At 38.1% G+C, this 18,404-nt stretch overlaps 2 protein-coding genes across 3 annotated transcripts in view; one reads left to right on the plus strand and one right to left on the minus strand.

The window, feature by feature from the left end:
• Positions 1-2,297: 2,297 nt before the first annotated feature.
• METTL9 (methyltransferase 9, His-X-His N1(pi)-histidine) overlaps positions 2,298-18,404 on the minus strand; it is a 51,521-nt gene continuing 35,414 nt past the window's right edge. Inside the window, exon 5 of one of the 2 annotated variants that reach the window (XM_054580905.1) lies at positions 2,298-2,987. In XM_054580905.1, coding sequence (XP_054436880.1) covers positions 2,785-2,987 — 203 coding nt within the window. In that variant the 3' untranslated portion in view covers positions 2,298-2,784. Of the gene's footprint in view, positions 2,991-18,404 lie in introns of both variants that reach the window. The other variant, XM_054580904.1, reaches the window with a different exon arrangement.
• IGSF6 (immunoglobulin superfamily member 6) lies at positions 4,960-14,549 on the plus strand. Its single transcript, XM_054580906.1, has 6 exons — positions 4,960-5,061; positions 8,762-9,121; positions 11,176-11,282; positions 11,882-11,929; positions 12,252-12,332; positions 13,474-14,549. Exons 1-6 carry the CDS (start codon positions 4,965-4,967, stop codon positions 13,525-13,527), a joined length of 747 nt encoding a protein of 248 aa, XP_054436881.1. The 5' UTR covers positions 4,960-4,964; the 3' UTR covers positions 13,528-14,549.

Raw genomic sequence — 18,404 nt, forward strand, 5'->3', positions numbered from 1 at the left:
ACAGTGTCAACTTCTGCCAATTCATGATTTTATATCTCTGATAAGCGAATTTTAAGTTTGTGAGCATCCTGTTTTGAGTCAATAATGAACCCAATTTTATACTCAGTGGACTCCTAGGCAGTACAGCTCGGACCAGACAGCTTTGACTCACTGTACCGTCTTCCAACTATAACACGGGTGCACTGAATATAAATTTATTTGGGGATATGTAGGTATCTGCACAAATGTGGTAGGTCACTTTATCCACTGGAAGCCCATGTTCAATGTGCTGTAATTGTTAAAAGAAAAAAGATATGAAATTTCATCAGTCATTAAGTGGTGGGAAGCAACTGGTCAAAACATCTTCCTTCATTCTGAGTCTATTTGAATACTATACTCAGAACGAAGTAAAAACAAAGCTTTATTCAGAAAGATGACTTGAAACAATAAAGTTTTATTTCCCAGCCCAGCTTCTTTTCTGTTAAAGGCCAGCTACGTAAAAACTGGTATGACTTACAGAATAGAAAATATACTGTGGCTTTTAACTACTCTGCACAAGGGAGAAATGACTAAGGGTATTTTCTCTTCTTTCCTTCCCTTCTCTGAAATCAGTGGTCTAAGCACTGAAGGGCTTACAGCTGGCAGGTGTAAGGGGTTAGGACTCTCAGGTGCAGCTTGCATTTCCTCTTTCCATGACCTAAGGTCAAGTAGCTTGCTTTGACCACAAACAGACCTCTTCATTTCTCTAGCACAACCTAAACTTGATATGCACATAAGGAATGCTGCAGACAAGAAGGCAGCTTTATTGTACTTGGGGGGTGGGGGGGGGCGGGGGGTGGTGCCGGGCTGGACGACAGGATTCCTTTTGGGGGGGGTGGGGGGGAAGCCATTGATATTGAATAAGCAACACTGCCACCTAGTGAAATGGTGTCACACCACCAGGACTTCTAGGACCATCTATGGAATGGGAGATTTATTGGTTTAAATTTTCACCATAAAATATCACTTTTGATAGGCTGGTCTTTAGAGAATCGCAGATTTTAAGAAACGATTTTTATCTTTGAAATGCGTAAATATATGTTTTCTCTGCTTTTTTGAGTAAAGAGTTTTTGTTCTGTTTTTTTGTTGTTGTTTTTAGCAGACCTGCAAATTAAGTCTGAATTTCAAAGTTATGAAACACTTTGGGGCGGCCTGCCTTTTGAATATCCATCACTCTTGCACTCTTCTTATTCAACGGTCTAAATGGCAACCCGATTGTGACAGTTCATAAAGAAGAAAATCTCAACTGTACAAGAACTGCGTTTAGTCATTTCCTCCTTCTATTTTTATAATCTAGGGTGCTAAGCATTTGCACTTCACTTATTTGAATTCCTGGGGGAAAGCATTAGAACGCACCAACAATTATGCATAAATAGTATAACTGAACTCATTATGACTACACAATAACAATGGAAGATACTGATGTGAGGATGTGGGAGTGCCGTTCTTAATAGTAAAGTAATTCTCCTCAAGGCTTTAATTCACCTTTATACCCAGGTGTGGCAGTAAATGTGTTGATTTTCACTTCTGTAAGCACATAAATGGGCATATTTAATGAAACACCTGGCTGAAAAAATAAAGTTGTAAGAATAACATATTGTTAATAACCACAGTCTCAAATTGGCATCTCTGTTATTACTGAGATTTTAGATTCTGGGTTAAGTGCTCTACTCTTTGGAATATCCACAATGGTTATTGATCAGCTAATGAGTTCCTTTACTGCAACATTTCTGGTTAAGTGGTTGGAAGCATTCACATATTCTAGAATGCACAAATCTGACACTGTCTCCATCAGTCCATACTCTTGACAAATAATAAATCCAGTCAAGGATTTCGAGAAGAACCAAGCTCTAGGAAAGAGGTATACAAATGTAGAGTAAGAAGTAGAAATAAAACATCTTCAGGTTGCATTTGTTTGGTAGACACAACTGAATGTTTCAACTCTTGAGAACCTGAGATTGTCCAGAAAAACAAAGTTCTGAAGTGCAGGATGTTAGCTATTGCAAAGTCAGAACCCAGTGTTTTGCATTTCCCAAAGCAAATGAATTGGGGAATGGGCAGTCCCTGAAGTACTAACCTCAATGAGGTCGTTCTTTTGAGGGTTGGTCTCCACTGTCTTGGTGGTCGTGCTTTGTAATAATCCCCAACCCTTCTCATCTGAAGCCTTCCTTCATCATATGTTCAAGTCAACTGCGTCTTTCATCTAGTGCTACTATGTGGGCATCCCTGAAATCAAAGTAGTAAGAGATTCTAGGGGAGAGCCTTATATGAACTCAAACCTGATACCAAATTCATCTCCAAAAAAGTTTATTAGCATGATTAAAAACATTTTTTTGAATAATGACAGAAAGAATGTCTAAACATCAAAGCGTACCAGTGGCTATACCTTATAATCAGTATTTGCAATTGAATGGATGCCTTTATTGCCAGTCTTCATTTTATTAAAAACAATCCATATTTATTGTTCCATTTGGAATCATGACTATTGCTTGGACTGGGGAGGAGTCTCCCACTGTAATTAAGTATAAAAAATATTTTCCATAATTGGAGACCTGCATTATTAAGAGCTGATAAAAATCCTCAAAGCGTCGGGTTTTGTTTTTTAAAAAACATTCCTTTTACACACGACAAAGGAATAATTAGTATTTTGGCTTTTTAAATTCCTACATGATATTTAGAACAGCAGTCCCCAGAGATCCCCCCTTCACGTAATGGAGAATGCAGACCCTCTCCAGGAGGGCTCTGCAGACTGTGGCCTCCACGGGTTTACACTGGTTTGAGCACAAAGACAGCATCATCCAGAACGTAGTAGTCATTATACATGTCCCCTTCACACAGGTAGGGCAGTCTGGTGAAAGCTTCAATAACAAAACCTGCTTTCCTGAAAACTTCAGGCAGACTATTCACTTGTTCTTCCCAGTTCTGTCCCTTGATTTCCAAAATTTCCGATGGTTTTTCCCACTTGCCACCTACTAAAACAAATGAAAACATTAAGTTAAATTCTTGAACAAACAAGTTATTTAAAGAGGGACAAAGGGAAGATTATGTGCTGAGCACGGGCGCTTTAATGACTCACCTGCCAGGTACCCCTGAGGTAGGTGGACAGAGACCAGGTAGAGAGGCTTAGAAGGGCTAAAGAAGGAGCCCAAGCTTACAAAGCTAATGAGTGTAATGAGAGCAGAAAGGTATATCAGGTTTACCTGGACCCAAAGCCTATACCATTACCTTCTCTGGCAAAGTTTCAGATATCACCCCCACTTTGACTGATCCACCGACGTATAATGGCTAATGGTTTGGAAAACTCCTCACTAAAAACTAGAATATTGAAGCAAGAATAACACATGATACTTGAAAGAGAGTTCTGGGTAAGTGCCAAAAATACCACGAATGTAATAAACTTATGCAACATATTAACTACAGAGGTTTGTTAGGCTGAAAATAAAACTAGGTTAATACAGTACTTTAATTTATAAAAATAGATAATCAGTGTGTTTTTCAAGGGAAGTTGAGCCACTCCCTAACTTTTCAGAACAGTTTCACAAAAGTTAAGCTCCAGGATCATAGAGAGATAGAACACTAAAATGAATGAGTCACCCTGGCATTTCTTGGAATAGTGACTGGAATCAATGTCAGTCATTTCCACATCTGTGAGCATCAAATGTGCGGGTGGCGGGTGGGGTGAGGGAGAAAGGGGATGATAAGGTCTTCAAGTTCACATACACACCAAACACTGACTATAAAGAGAGATACAGGCAGATAATGGTGCATATAACTATGGGGTGCTTTTAGATACTATGATGGTGTAAAATAAACACATATATATATTAAAAACATTACTAAATTCAGATTAGGAATAACTTTCTATAAAAGAGAAAATATATCATTGACAAGTGCCAAGAGTACAAACACTACAGTGGAAAGATTTTCATTCTCAGTGGCACAGTACTTGAACCTTATCCCAGAGTTGTGGGGGCAGGCAAAGCCTGGGAAGCTGCTTTCCCCAGCCTTTCTTGCCACTAAGGCACTTGCACCTGGCCTGAGCTCAGACACGCTCGCCTAGTCCTGGGATGAAGATAGTGGCCCAGGAGTGGGGCCCAAAGCTCCTTCTCTGGGGTTGGAGCAGTGGCGGTGAGCTGAGCCTGGGGCAGCACTGAGCAGTACTGAGTCTGGTCCTCACCACGACATCTGGTGCTTGGTGCAGTTTTGTAAGCTTCACATCAGTTTGATAGTGATTTGGGGCATTTTTCTTGGCTGTAGCCCCCATACACAATTCTCTGGTACTCCAGTGACTCTCTAACTGCTCACCACAAACCTTTCCATAAATTCCCCTTTGTTTCAGTCAGCAGAGTCAGTTTCTGCTGCTTACAAAGAATCTCCAAGAGTTGGGGGCGCAGGGGCTGGGGAAGGTATGGGATAACAGAGGTTCCACACATCTGTTTCACAGCACATTAAAAAGCAGTCACACAAAACTAGGCATAACTACTTAAGGGCACACAGCTTACTTTTCATTGTGTTGTGATATTTATTCTTCACTAATCTTCCTTTTGTCTCTACATGAAGACATTTCCTTCTGCTTCTCCATTCCCAGAGTTACTGTCCCAGCACTGAGCACACAGTAGGTGCCCCAGGACCAGAGGTAATTGCTCTGGAAATTTAAAGGGTCACTATCTATCAAACAATACTCCTTCCTGGGAATATGCACAAATCACAATCTTACTCAAACCATATAAAGCCTGTGAAGATTTGTAAAATCCAAGAAAAATTTATCATATGTACATTTAGAAATGTGCTCTAAGCTAAAATCTCAACTTTAAATGGTGAAACTGGGTTACAAAAAATATTTACACAATTTCAAAAAGTTCCTGATTATGGTTCCTTAATAAGAGTTCCTCTCTTCAGTTCTTCCTTTATAAAAAGAGAGAGAAAAAAAAGCCAGCTCTCTTTAAATGCATACTCCTCACCACACATACACAGATATGGAGGCTGTGAGAGCAGTCAAGATCATTCTCGGTCTGGAAATCAGTATGACTCTGTTTTATGTCGGTAAGCTCCTTCTTTTTAATTCTCTCTCCTCCATTTTATTTAAATCAATCGCTAGTTTTTGCCTAAAGCATTTATATGTTAAGCTCATATAGATTAATTTTTAAATGTAAACATTATGGATATTGTCTAAAGCAGTAAGTTTGCTTTTCCCACAGGAAAATAGGTGACAAAATAATAGCTGAGAAAGTTTCATGTCAACACTGAAAAATTCCTTTTGCTATTATGCTGCTTTATAGAGATAGCACCGCACAAAAGGGTTGAAAATATTCCTAAAATTCCATGTGCTTGTCATCAACAATTTACTTCCCATATGGTGAGTTCCCAAACTCAGCACATAGAGGCACTGAACAATTCTTGAATATTTTCAGAAACTAATGTTTCTGAAAAGCCCAATTTCTGTAAATTAGAGTAATTATCTGGGGGAAAAAATTGCCATGGCTCTTTTCTAGAGACTAACCATCCTAAAATACATCTATTTTTAAAATTCTTCCTATATCTGTTTTCTTCCATGAAAAAGAAAGTGTTTCCCACCTCACAGTTCTAATAATTTCATCATAGTTCTAATAAACCTAATGATCTCAGATTTGCCCACAAAAGTTGGGTCACAGGGCAGAGAAGGCAGCAAAACCTCTTAAAATTTTTTCATCTGTTAAAAAAAAAAAAATATATATATATATATATAAATTTTAACAGTGGTTATTTTGGGTGAAAGAACTATGAGTGACCTCTCACTTCTACTTTCAGTAATATTTTGTATTTTTCTATTAAATACATATTTCATTTATAAACTTTTAACTAGCGTTATTTTAAAGAAGAATCCTGATCTTTTAAAGATGTACCCTGAAAGATCCTCACATAGAATGTCTGGGATCTGCCCTAAAACAACATGGGAGTGAAGGAGCCTACGGGAGGACTGAGTCAGCAGGCAGGATGCAAGATGGGGCTGGAGTCAGCGATGGCAGGGGCTCACTGAGCTAGCCTGCTACTACTGCTGCATGTTTGAAACTGTCCGTAAGAGGCTTTTCTTCAGTGTCAAAAATTAGTTTTCCACTTATTTTCCAGTTCTGTTTTTTAAAATAGTAAAGTAACCTTCTTTTATTCCATCCATCAAGGAGATAAAATTTCAACCTTTTCAGAGGGTTCTGTGCTAAAAAGAAAAAAAATAATAAAAAAATAAAAAATAAAAAATAAAAATAAAAATCCTACAGAACATGCAAGTTCTTAAAGAGAAATTTTTCACGAGAGCAAGCTGGGGTGTGACATATTACCCAAACTTCTCTTTTTCCCTAGACGTTGCTTAACTGGTGCAGGGGAGATACAGAAGTTTCCTCATAGGTCTGTGCTCTTACAGGAAACCCTACAACTGGTTTGCTCCCACGCAGGCTCTTTTCTCAGAACTGCAAAACAGGCGGAGACACAAAACTCCAGAGTTGGAAATATTTCTTTTACCATGGGGCATTAGCTCTCCAAGAAAAGAGTTAAAAGCCAGCTTTTTTTAAGAACTTCATCAAACAGAGGACTTGGATTTGAGACACTGTCGGTTAATTCTGTTATGTTTTGACATGGCCATTTCTAATTCAAACTTCCAAGATTCTATGATTACTCGTTACAAGCTGTAAAGTGTTTGTCTAGGCTTCTAAGGCAGTAGTCTGGGTAGGAGGCTGAGGGACTGTTTATGAAACTTAGCAGTGAACCCAGTACCTTCAGCTGGTCTTCTTCAGGTGACCTAACCCTCTCACATGATTTATATTTATCAAATCATCACTAAAAAGCTCCCTGCTCATCTCAAATTGTACAAATATTAAAATTAAAATATGGTGAGAACAGATGTGCCTCATAACAAGACATGTAAGAAAAATGTTAAGTGAAAAAAACCCATCTGAAACATAAGCATCAGGTCAGGTGGATGATTCTTCTATTTCATTTACAGACTCACACAAATAAAACCATTTGGAAACACACAACCAGGCAGAAATGAGACTAAAAACTGGCAAAAAATATATATATATATTTTATATATATATATTAGGGCAGAACTTCCAATTACAAACAAGCAAGTGGCTTTCCAGATTCACACACCTGGGATGAGGTCAAGGTAGGGTCACCCTGTGTGGCTGGGGAAGCAGCATGACATGGTGGAGGGGCCCTGGCCCAGGTGTCCGTTCCCAGCCCCGCCAGCACCTTACTGGGACATCCGTAATTACCTCTGAAATGGGCGCAGAACACTGTGGCAGTAGGAAAAGTGGTACAGGCAGCAGAAATTCCCTACCTGCTCTTAAATATTGGGTTGGCCAAAAAGTCCATTATGTTTTTTCCATAAAATAAAAGATACATTTTTCATTTTCACCAATAACTTTATTGACTCGGATATTTTGAGTATGTTGGCTATCTCCCACTATTGGCTTCTAGTGGGTAGAGGCCAGAGGTGCTGCTAAAATAAACATCTTCCAATGAATAAGACAGCCCCACAGCAAAGAATTATTTGGACAAAACGTCAATAGTACCAAGAAAATTCACAAATCACATTTGATCAGTCACAGCACCTTCTCCATATACTGCACAAATCTTTCTCTGCATTTCAGCTGCATTTTTACCTTTCTTGAAATAATAAAGCATAATGCACCAAAAATGTTGTGTATCTTCTTCCATTTTCAAATTAAAATGGCTGCACAAAAATTCACCAGTTTTAATAATTTTTAAAAATACATGCTGATATGACAGCTGTCACAATAGAATCTAACAAAATTGTTTCAAATGAAGTTTAAGACAACCACACACTACTAGACCCTTCATATGGGAAAAAACGTAACAGACTTTTTGGCCAACCCAATACTTCCTGTAGGTTAGGCAAGTAAATCCTCCTACATCAATGGTCTCAAATGTCCCACTAACCCCACAAGACATAGAATACTCCCCTATTCTTCTAATGAGGAAGCTGAGATGCACTCAGAGCTGGGATCCCAACTCAGGTCTGTGCCCTTTATCACCATACTGTTCATCAAAGAAGCTACAAGGGACTACAAAGCAGTGATAAATACCCAGAAGAAATCAGTTTGCTTAGCCGGGCATGGCCCGCTCATAAGGGCTCTGTTCAGTAACCAAGCCAGGGTGGCATTTCCCCAGGTGCACAGTTTTCTTTTATAGTGTTTCCCATAAGGACAACTGGGCTCACAAAAGGGACAACTGTGAATTGCCATGAATTCCTAGCAATCCCAACCCCCACGAGGCAAAATCCCCAAACACATACTGCTCAGGTGGCTCAGCCATAGAATCGACACTGGCATGAGGGCTTTGATCCCAGTACCACACTGAGCACAACGATCCTATAAGGCCAGGGGTACGGAGGAGGACGTAGGCTCTGAGAGATCCCAGAAAAACCTGCCAATCAGTCCAAACCTGCCAATCAGTCCACCAACAGTGAACATGGGGTTCCTGAACTTCTGATCCGGATCTGTGACCACCTCTGTTCTTGAGGCTGATCCCACTGGAAGTTTTCTGGGGCTGTGCCCAAGTAACCAGACATCACTGTAAACCAGCAGGTTAGCATCAAGAAATACAGGGAGTCAGAAAAAGTGAGGACCACCAATGTCTTATTTTTATATTCTTGTTTGTGTTGAGAGTAAGGTTAGAAAAAAAATTCGGAGTTCCTGAGCCCACAAACGTCAGCAAGATAGAAGAACAGGCTGTCTTCCTCCCACAGGTGCTGCAGGCAACTGTACCATCTCTGTCTCTCAACCACCTGTCCTCGAAGTGGACTACACTCAAGTGGCTGTGACCGTGCCCTGCTCCTTCTCTGCAGCGGGGTGCCCTTCCAAGCAACCCAGCAACCTGTGGTTTCGCTACGGAGCTCACCAGCCAGAGACTCTCTGCTTGGATGGGTGCACAAGTGAGACAGACAAATTTACAGTGAGGAGGGACCTGGCACAAAACCAGGTCTCCCTCACGGTCAACAGGCTGACATCCAACGACAGTGCCATCTACATCTGTGGAATAGCTTTTCCCAGTTCACAGGACCCGAGGGCCAAGCAAGCTGGAGCCGGGACGGTGCTGGTAGTGAGAGGTCAGTCGGTCATGGCTGTACTCCGGTACGCCGCATTGTGCTCAGCCCTCTAAATGCATTACACCACTGAGACACAGAGGGTATGACAGAACTCTATTGGCTTAATATGCTAGACAGGGAAGGGTCATGACCTGAATACAAGCCAACATGCAGTTTGGTTAAAAAACCACTGTGACCCCCGCCCCCAGCCTCCAGCTTCCACAAAGTGAGGGGTATGTTGAGCGCTATGTTCTCCCCCCACATCCAGACATTATTAGTGAAGGTAATCTTTCTATCTATTACAGTGAGTGGTGTGACGTACTGAGGCCAAAGGGAAACTTGTGATGGTTTCTATCAGCTTTCTCAGAAACTGGTCTGATATTGCACCATCTAGAACAAAACACTGAAGGAGTGCCTAAGTGATCATAAATTGGACTCAGAAAAAATACATGTTATGGAGAATAAATAGAAATTTGAACAGAAGCCACAGGGGTGTCCCTGCCCCTACCATTCTGGGTGGACAGAAGAGAAAGGGACCAGAGTGACTATGGCTTCTTGAGATTTGTTAAAACTCATGACAATTTCCTCATTCAAGTGAGGATACTGAACCTAAGGCCTATATATTAAGAAATTAAATTTTAATATTTCAGAAAAAAAGCTGCACATGATTCTGGGGAAAGGAAGAGAGGGTATTAACTCCTTGACTCCTTTTTATCTCTTCCCTTAAAACGGACTCCAACATGATGAGCACTGAGATCATGGATATGTGAAGTCACCCACACAGGCCTTTGAGGGCCTGAGCTCTCCTGTGTTAGAATCCCTGCTTTCAATTACTAGGAGTATTTCCAGGGGCTTTTGATAGTCCCGTGCCACTTCACCCTATCTGATTCTCACCTATAAGATAAATCATAAATGAATTAATATACATAAAGCACATTTAATGGTGTCTGATTTATAGCAAGTACTAGGTAAATGTTAGCTTCAGATATTAAAACAAAAACAAAACAACTTTGGAGATCTGCATGGCTCACTGCATTAGTCTTCTATAAAAAAATATCATCCAAAGGGAAAAAGGGTTTGAAGAAGATAATGGTCCCAAAACTGCAATCTCATGTAAAGACAAATTCTTGTTTAGGAGCAGAAATGAAAGTATCATTAATACAGACATAAAAATGTCCTGCCTTTTCTGTAGAACTCCTAATTCTAGCACTTGAAATATTTTTTAAAAATTTTACACATCTGTTAGTTTCAGAACAAAAATATATGTCACATAAACTGAGCTCACAAAATAAGCATCTATGGGATATATAGTTTAAAAGTATAGGTTATTCAGATAATGACTACAAATCAAATTGTATTTTGTACTTCAAATAATCAAACACTTGAATGCAGAGCGTGTTACCTATGCCTACATAGAGCACAGGACACTTCCTACAAGGAGGGAGAGTTCAGAATGTGAAAATGTATTTAAGAATTCTACCTCCAAGACTTTATTAGAAAGGAAGGGAACATGCAACAACACCTGTCTTTTAAGTGCCTAGTGATCGCCAAGATCCTCATTGCATGGCATTCTCGGGTCCCTTTACAAACTGCATTAGTCAGCTACGTATAATGAATGGCTCGAGGTCACAAATGTCAGCATTAACAAATAGAGGGGAAATATCTTCTTCACTCCATAAACAGACTCTCAGTGACACTGTACATCATTTCTACCAAAAGAAATCGTAAATGCCCTTGAACTGTCTTAAAATGTTTACCTAACTTTAAGTAATGCTTTATATAAAAAGTGATTTTTATCATTATGACAACTAATTGAATTTTTAAATAAATTGTTTTAAAAACAAGTAACATTTTCAGCGTAATACATTCTAAAAAATGTTAAACTGACTTTAGCTATATGGTATACTTGAGTGTCTTTTGAATCAAAAGACAATAAATAAATTTTTATGAATCATCAAGCAGAGTAAGTTCATGTTTCACCTCTAAAATGTAGCTTCAGTTAAACTTTAAACGTATATTTGCAGTAATAAGTTTCAATAGTGACTGTAGCTCTCTCTGTTTTTGTAATTAACAAGAAATGAAAGGTCTAGGCAAGGAACTGCAGGGCCTCCTGATCGCTCTGCTATCACTGCTCTCCATCTACGTTGCTGGTGTACTCGTGATCTTCATCATCCTCTCCAAAGTAAGTCAAATTCCCTTGCATCTGGATTCCTACCTCTCCCTACATGAGCTTCAGAAACAGCTCATCCAATTAACATCTTCTGTGTAGCTACAGGAAATGTCACCTGTAGGAGAGGTCAGAGAAGAAGGCATATATTTTCATCACAGAAATTATTACTGACAGGAATACACAATGTCTTCTCTTTAAAACCCAGTAATATGGGAATAAGGACCCCTTCTTTAGAACCATCATATATGCTAATTTTCTGCTGGGGGTGGGGGAAGAACGGTTTAAGAATGAGCAAAAAGGGGTGAACAAAGAAATTAGAAACCCTAAAATACTTTTTAAAGGCCTAAAGTTTTTGAGAAAGGGTATCTCCTGGCTGCTCATATGCTATAAGAAGGCTCTGTAAATATTCTATTATGATTACTATAAATCCAACAACCAACATCAGTCTGAGTTATTTTAATAATATAAGCATCTCAAAAATGGCAAGAAAATGATTAACTCTTACATTATAGCATTAAATATTAAGTATAAATCTTATGGTAGGAGAGCTCTGCCACAATTGTTTCGAGTACATAAAATGTCTTCTAAGATTTTACTTTTCTTCTTGACAGTCAAAATCTAACACTTTAAGAAGCAAAGAAAAAGAAGATTCCCAAAAGGTACAGGCCAATGCTTGTCTTTTACATTGTGGCTGTTTGTAACTATTTCAAATCTGAAACAGTTTAAGAAACACAGAGAGCATCAGGGTAACTTTCAACCACAGCTACTGTTTCTTATTGTTGAGAAACTGGATGGTAACTCAAATGATAAAATGGGATTTAAACTTTATAGTTTTCAGCCATAAATTCTAATTAATATACTCAAAATACCAGATATGGGAAAGTGGGCTGGAGGAAGGGAGGGGGAACATGGTGATATGCAACATCTATCGCTTCTAGTCCTAAGGTGGGGGCATTTTTTTTTTCTCATTTGTACTTACAGAAAAAGAGTGCTAGGCGTATTTTTCAGGAAATTGCTCAAGAACTTTATAATAAGAAATATGTGGGAACAAGCCAACAACACGTAAGTGTAAAGTATGAAAAAGATATTATGCAGATATAATGTATGTTTGACTAAAAAACTATGCTGCCGATAGCCAACAATAATCACGGTTTCCTGTAGAAGAATTCAAAGGAGGACTTGCACAAATACAATGAGTCTTTATGTAGAACCTGTTTTGGTAAATACATAACAAAAAACATCTGATACAATATTAAGAGACCAGGCAGGTATCTCAGTAGCATGGACTCTTTCAGAAGCACAGTGGGCACAGGAAATGTTTCAATATAGACAAGGCTGCTTTTGTGGGTTGAAGACTACTTTGTACAGTATGCAAGAGTAGGCATTATATACATATTGCAAACGCTTGCGGATCAAGTTATAGTAAACATTACTTGTTATTAATAAAGCAGAAATAAATTCACAGAAGAAAATATACAGCTAATGAAAATAAAAGCTGATTATTTCTTCAGGCTTTGGGACTGGAGTGGTAGGAAGAACGCATTGACAATACCTTCTGATAGTGTCTCTAAAGTCCTATGTAAACAGGTTTTGCAAGCGGGATGCTATTTTAAAGCCAGTAGAGCATATACTCAGTTTACATGCCATGTGACTAGACTGTTCATATTTGAATTAAAATGATACAAGATAATGAACTACTGAGATACTTTCTTCTTAAACAGCAGCCAAAAAGGCAAAAGTAACAGGTTTCTGAAAGAGATGTGGTTTCTAAAATCAACTTTTAAAAAGAATTTTCATCCAGGAAAGAGTATCATCTAAGTAGTCATTTCATCCTTCAATGCACATATAAACACATAAAGAATTGGTCTGGCTACCAAAGGTGCCACTCTGAATAATTATAAATGCCTGTTCACACTCTTCTTAGTGAGCCTGGGGCATGTTTTTCAGCAAAGAGGCAGAAGGTAAGTGGCCTGGAAATAAGAATTATAACATGTTCTAAGCCAGGACCTTAACAATGGCATCTGAACAAGAAAATTAACTTTCAGTTCCCACATCCAATCTAAGTAAAGAAAAAATGGCAACTTGACCTATAAGATTATCAGGTGAGTACTTAGGACCCGAAATGCAAGATGGCACAGTAGTTGATATATTGCTTTTAGCATGGCATTATTGCTTATATAATATTGAATATTTACTATTACAGGAGAAAGACACTTATGAAAACAGAAGAGTGCCTGACAACTACGAAAGACCATAGAAATGCTTTAATTTTCAATTAAGTCCTGAAAATCCATAAGTTACTGCAGTGTTAATGAACATACACCCATCAGGACTTTAAAAACACAATCAAAGATAAATGGAAAAGACGAATGGCTACAAGATGCCAGAGTACAAGGAAACAACAACTAACAATAATTACCAAAATACTAAAATGAAATCAAACTGCAAATACTTTCCAAAATCACTAAAATTCTAAGCAGTCTAACATTTTCAGAAAATTCCGTTTTTATAACATTCATCTTATATATTGTTTTATTCAACATATGAAGTGTGTGATGACTATTATCCTGAAGATCTGAAGCCACACCACATGCCTCAGTTTGAGTGGAAACTGTGCAAGTGACAGGCCAATCAGACTAAGTTGGGAGGGAGGGAGAAGAAAGGGAGGAAGAAAGTGTCAAAACCTGAGCTAAAGAAAAATCATCTTGCAGAGTACCTGGGAGTAAAAATGATCTCCTTTAGTACTGTCATGGACAATGGTACAATGCACTCTCCTGCCAGGTTGTACAAATGACTCACATCACACTGCCAACAAAAGGTGAGACTAGAATAGAACATAGTAAAAAGATGGTAATTAAAATATAGAAAATCCAAGGCAGAAGGCTAAACAGAGAAAACCTCAAAACGAATACACCACAGCCAACTTCATATGTCAGAATTATGCCCAATAGCTGCAGGGAAGGAGTGGGCAACACCTTGTACTTCACAGTGTCTAAGCTGTAACCAATTTAGGAGGGAAATATCAGACAAAGGGCTGATTCAGGAAGAATGTTTATGGAACTCATTACCATCTCATCAAGAAAACTTTCTATGACTTGTTCCTTGAAAGTTACTTCAGTGCAAAAAAAAAAAAATCTATTTAAAGTACCCACAAGTGTACATTCACTAAATATGAGTTACAACCTATTACTTTACTTCAGTGGTTTCTTTTAAAATGGTATTAAATGAGGTATATTCTTATTTCTTTTTAAAGATTTTTAGTTATTTACTTTTAAAGAGAGGGGAAGGAAGGGAGAAACAAAGGAAGAGACACACCAATGTGTGGCTGCCTCTCATGTGCCCCACAACTGGGGACCTGGTTCACAACCCAGGCACATGCCCCGACTGCAAACCGAACCCGTGATCCTTTGGTTCACAGGCTGGTGACCAATCCACTGAGCCACACTAGCCAGGGCAAAATAAGGTATATTCTTATTTTAAAACCCCAGATAGAATGTTTAAATATTTTAAGATCCCTTTGAAAATGTTTTTCGAGGATGAATTGAATCTGTGATCTTCAACCTTTCTAGTCACACATGCCAGGAAAAATGGAAAGAGAAAGGGGGAGCACATGAACTATTTATGTGTGTACACATATGTTGTATGTAAGTATAATGTCTGTGTGAGCATGTATATGTATATATATGTGAGTATCTTAGACACCAAAATAGAAATTAAACAATTGGCATAAAAATATACAGTTGACCCCTGAACAATGCAGGGGTCAGGGGCACCAACTCCCTCTCCCCACTGAACAATCAAAAATACACTTACTTTTGACTCCTCAAAACTTAACTACTAATAGTCTACTCTTGACCAAAAGCCTCACTTACTGGTAAGTCATTTAACACATATTTTGTATGTTATATATGTGTATTATATACTATACTCTTACAATAAAGTAAGCTAGAGAAAAGAAAATATTAAGAAAATCCTAAGAAAGAGAAAATACATTTACAGTAATTACTGAAAAAAAAATCTGCATATAAGTGGACCCATGCAGTTCAAACCTGTGTTGTTACAGGGTCAACTGTAATTAGAAATGCTACTATTTTCTTCCCATATCCTAAAATAAAGTATCTTGTGTACTCCCTGGGGTGTGTACCCCCACTTTGAGACTGCTAGCTTCAATGAAATAAAAGAACTTTTAAACAGGATGGCAAAAAAAGAGTAGGCAGTAACACCATCCAGGTGAACAGAAGTATTGAATTAGATCATTTACTTTCCATTTCCGAGAAGCATTACATTTTGGTACTTCCAGGGCTGAAAATATACTGTTCTTTGCATAACTAACTGGCAGACAAAATCCCTAAGATAAACAGGTATTGATATTTCATTGAGAATAAGCCTTACCCACTACAAGCAAGGACTACATTTCAAAGACTGATTTTTAAGCTGAAATTTGGAATACACTTTCCCAAAGTTCGAGGGAGTTCTTCTCCCTCAGGTTACATATGAGTGCCTGATGTGTGTATATTGTCCATTCTTTTATTCATCCACCCAGCCAACAGTATTTATTGAGCACAATACTATTACTCAGTGGCCTCTAGATATTATCCATGGGTTTTGTGAATGTCTACTCTCTCATGCTTCTGCGTATGCCGTTTCCTCTGCCTAGTAAAAGGCTTCACAGAAACAGAATAGCATGAGTGTCACCTACCACATGAAACCTTCAGTAATTCCCCCAGGGGTTAATGAGTCTTCCCTAAACCCACAGTACTTTGCCATGTTTCTTATTGAACAATCCTGCCATTGTCTGTTTACATCTATCTGCTGTACTATTCTGTAAGTATTTTAAGGCTAGAAGCACATTTTTCATCTGTCATCTTTGTATTTCCACTGCCTAGCACTGTCTGGTACGTAGTAGGCTCTCAAATGCCATCATATGAATACCACTGAACAATGTTTCTACAGAAAAATGTTTTCAGCACTTCAACCGAGATATGAAGCACATTCATTCCCTAGCCACCAGCCCTCACACCCTTATCCATAAGGACTGTTTACTGAATCCCTAACTATTAATATTCCTGAGTATTCAGAATTTTTACTAGAAACAATTAAGCTATAGCTTTCTGTTTAAATTTAGTTTCCCATGATAATGAAAACAGAATAATACTGAAAAAACTAAAAGAGGGAAACAGACAGTCATGGTTCTAGTGTCTACACACCCTTACAATACCTCTTAAACCACATACCAAAAGACGGGAGCAGGATTCTCAAAATAAGCCATTTCTTTCTCTCTGCTACAAAAGACTTGTGAGAATCTGAACCTCTGACTAATCGGCACGTAGCTAAACCTCTATGGAGTCAAGTCACATAAACCAATGGAAAATGTAAACTTTAAGCCCAAGTTAGTTAAAAAGCAGAATGAAGGCATGATATTATGATTTTTATTGTTAAAGGAGTTTCACAGGCAGATCTAAAGGACATTAACAAATACTTCAAACTGAAGAACAGATATAGTCAATAAAGCCACAAATAAAAACAAAATAAAAGAACATGATGGGATAAAATAAATCTGACGCATCAAATACCAGTGCGGAGACAGACACAGCTGGGCTCTACCCTACACATGAGATTATTTAATCCTTACAACATACCTTAAGGTAAGTATTAGCCCCAATTTTACAGATGAAACACTAAGCTTAATGAGAGGTGATAAGGGCTGACCCATGTTGGAACACAGGTTGTCCCTCAAAGCCCAGGCTCTTTCCAGGAAACAATCCAGCCAGAGACTTGCTTGTTGTATTTACACGGATAGGAACTTTCAGACTAATTGTGTATAATTTAGCTAGAACAATGAGCCTGGAAGAAAGTGAGAAAGCTGGCAAAGACGACCTTTCAAAAAGCACAGGCCTCACTGGTGTCAGCCTCACTGCTATAACAGGAGAAATCACTAAACTTTCAAAGAGCAGATAACCACGTGCCCTTTAAACTGTTCCACAGCATAAAAGGAAAAACTTCCAATTAGTTTTTACAAAGCCAGCAGTTCACTGATTTCAAAATATGGCACAAATTGCATCCTCCAAATAAATGAAAGACCAGATACAGACCAACAATTCATCAACATTAATGATAATTATTTTTATTTAGAATTGTTGTAAAGACAATCTAGTGATGTATTACTACTCTGCCTAGGCCCACAACAGCAAAGACAGATATATATTAGAAAAGTGTTATTAATTTAATAAGTCAAAGGAATAAAAACACTAGGATGACCATACCTCCATAAATTCTGAAAACAATCAGTGAAATATTCAATAGTGGTTCCTATTTTTGTGTATATATGTGAGTATCTTAGACACCAAAATAGAAATTAAACAAGACCCCTGCATTGTTCAGGGGTCAACTGTATATTTTTATGCCAATTTTTAAACCCTTAAGAAAACAGGATTTAAAAAATATGTATCTCAAGACAAACAAAAGCAACCTGAAGCCAAAAGATAGCATATTTAAAGTAGAAACATTCCATTAAAGTCAAAATAAAGACAAAAATATCCACTGTTAATTAACATTTTCTAGAATAAACTATCAACTCACTTGGAACAAAAGAAAATGTCTGAATATGAAAAGTAGCAAAACCATTTCAAAACACAAGAGAATCAATAAAAAAAATATTGCAAACACTAAGGTAATTCAATAAGACAAAAGATAAAAATATCAACTGCTTATATATGTATACATGGTATTCATTCTAAAACACAATGGAAAAGCCACTTGGCAACAATGTGAACAAACCTGGAGGACATTATGCTCAGTGAAGTATACAAATGCTGCAGGACCTCACTTGTATATGGAATCTAAACAAGCCAAACTCCTAGAACCAGACAGAAGAACAACAGTTGCCAGGGGCTGGGAGGGTGTGGGGAGCAGAGTCAATCAAACGTTCAATTTAAGATGAATATGTTCTGTAGATCTAATGTGTAGTAGGGTGACTACATTTAATAATACTGTATAGTATACATGAAATTTCCTAAGAGAATAAATCTCACAACACACACAAAAAGATAACTACATGAAGTACTCTGTTAATTAACTCGATAATGGTAATCATTTACAAAATGCATACATATATTAAAATCATCATGTGTACCT

The sequence above is a fragment of the Pteronotus mesoamericanus genome, unplaced genomic scaffold, assembly GCF_021234165.1.
Source record: "Pteronotus mesoamericanus isolate MK-2021 breed Mesoamerican mustached bat unplaced genomic scaffold, CSHL_Meso_final contig_64, whole genome shotgun sequence".
NCBI classification, from domain to species: Eukaryota; Metazoa; Chordata; class Mammalia; order Chiroptera; family Mormoopidae; genus Pteronotus; species Pteronotus mesoamericanus.

Excerpts from the sequence above, each read along its gene's own strand:
- IGSF6 (XM_054580906.1), top strand. The coding sequence starts at position 4,965 with ATGCATACTCCTCACCACACATACACAGATATGGAGGCTGTGAGAGCA. Across the intron at positions 9,122-11,175 it reads GACGGTGCTGGTAGTGAGAG|AAATGAAAGGTCTAGGCAAG; the intron begins GTCAGTCGGTCA and ends GTAATTAACAAG. Across the intron at positions 11,930-12,251 it reads AAAAAGAAGATTCCCAAAAG|AAAAAGAGTGCTAGGCGTAT; the intron begins GTACAGGCCAAT and ends TTGTACTTACAG.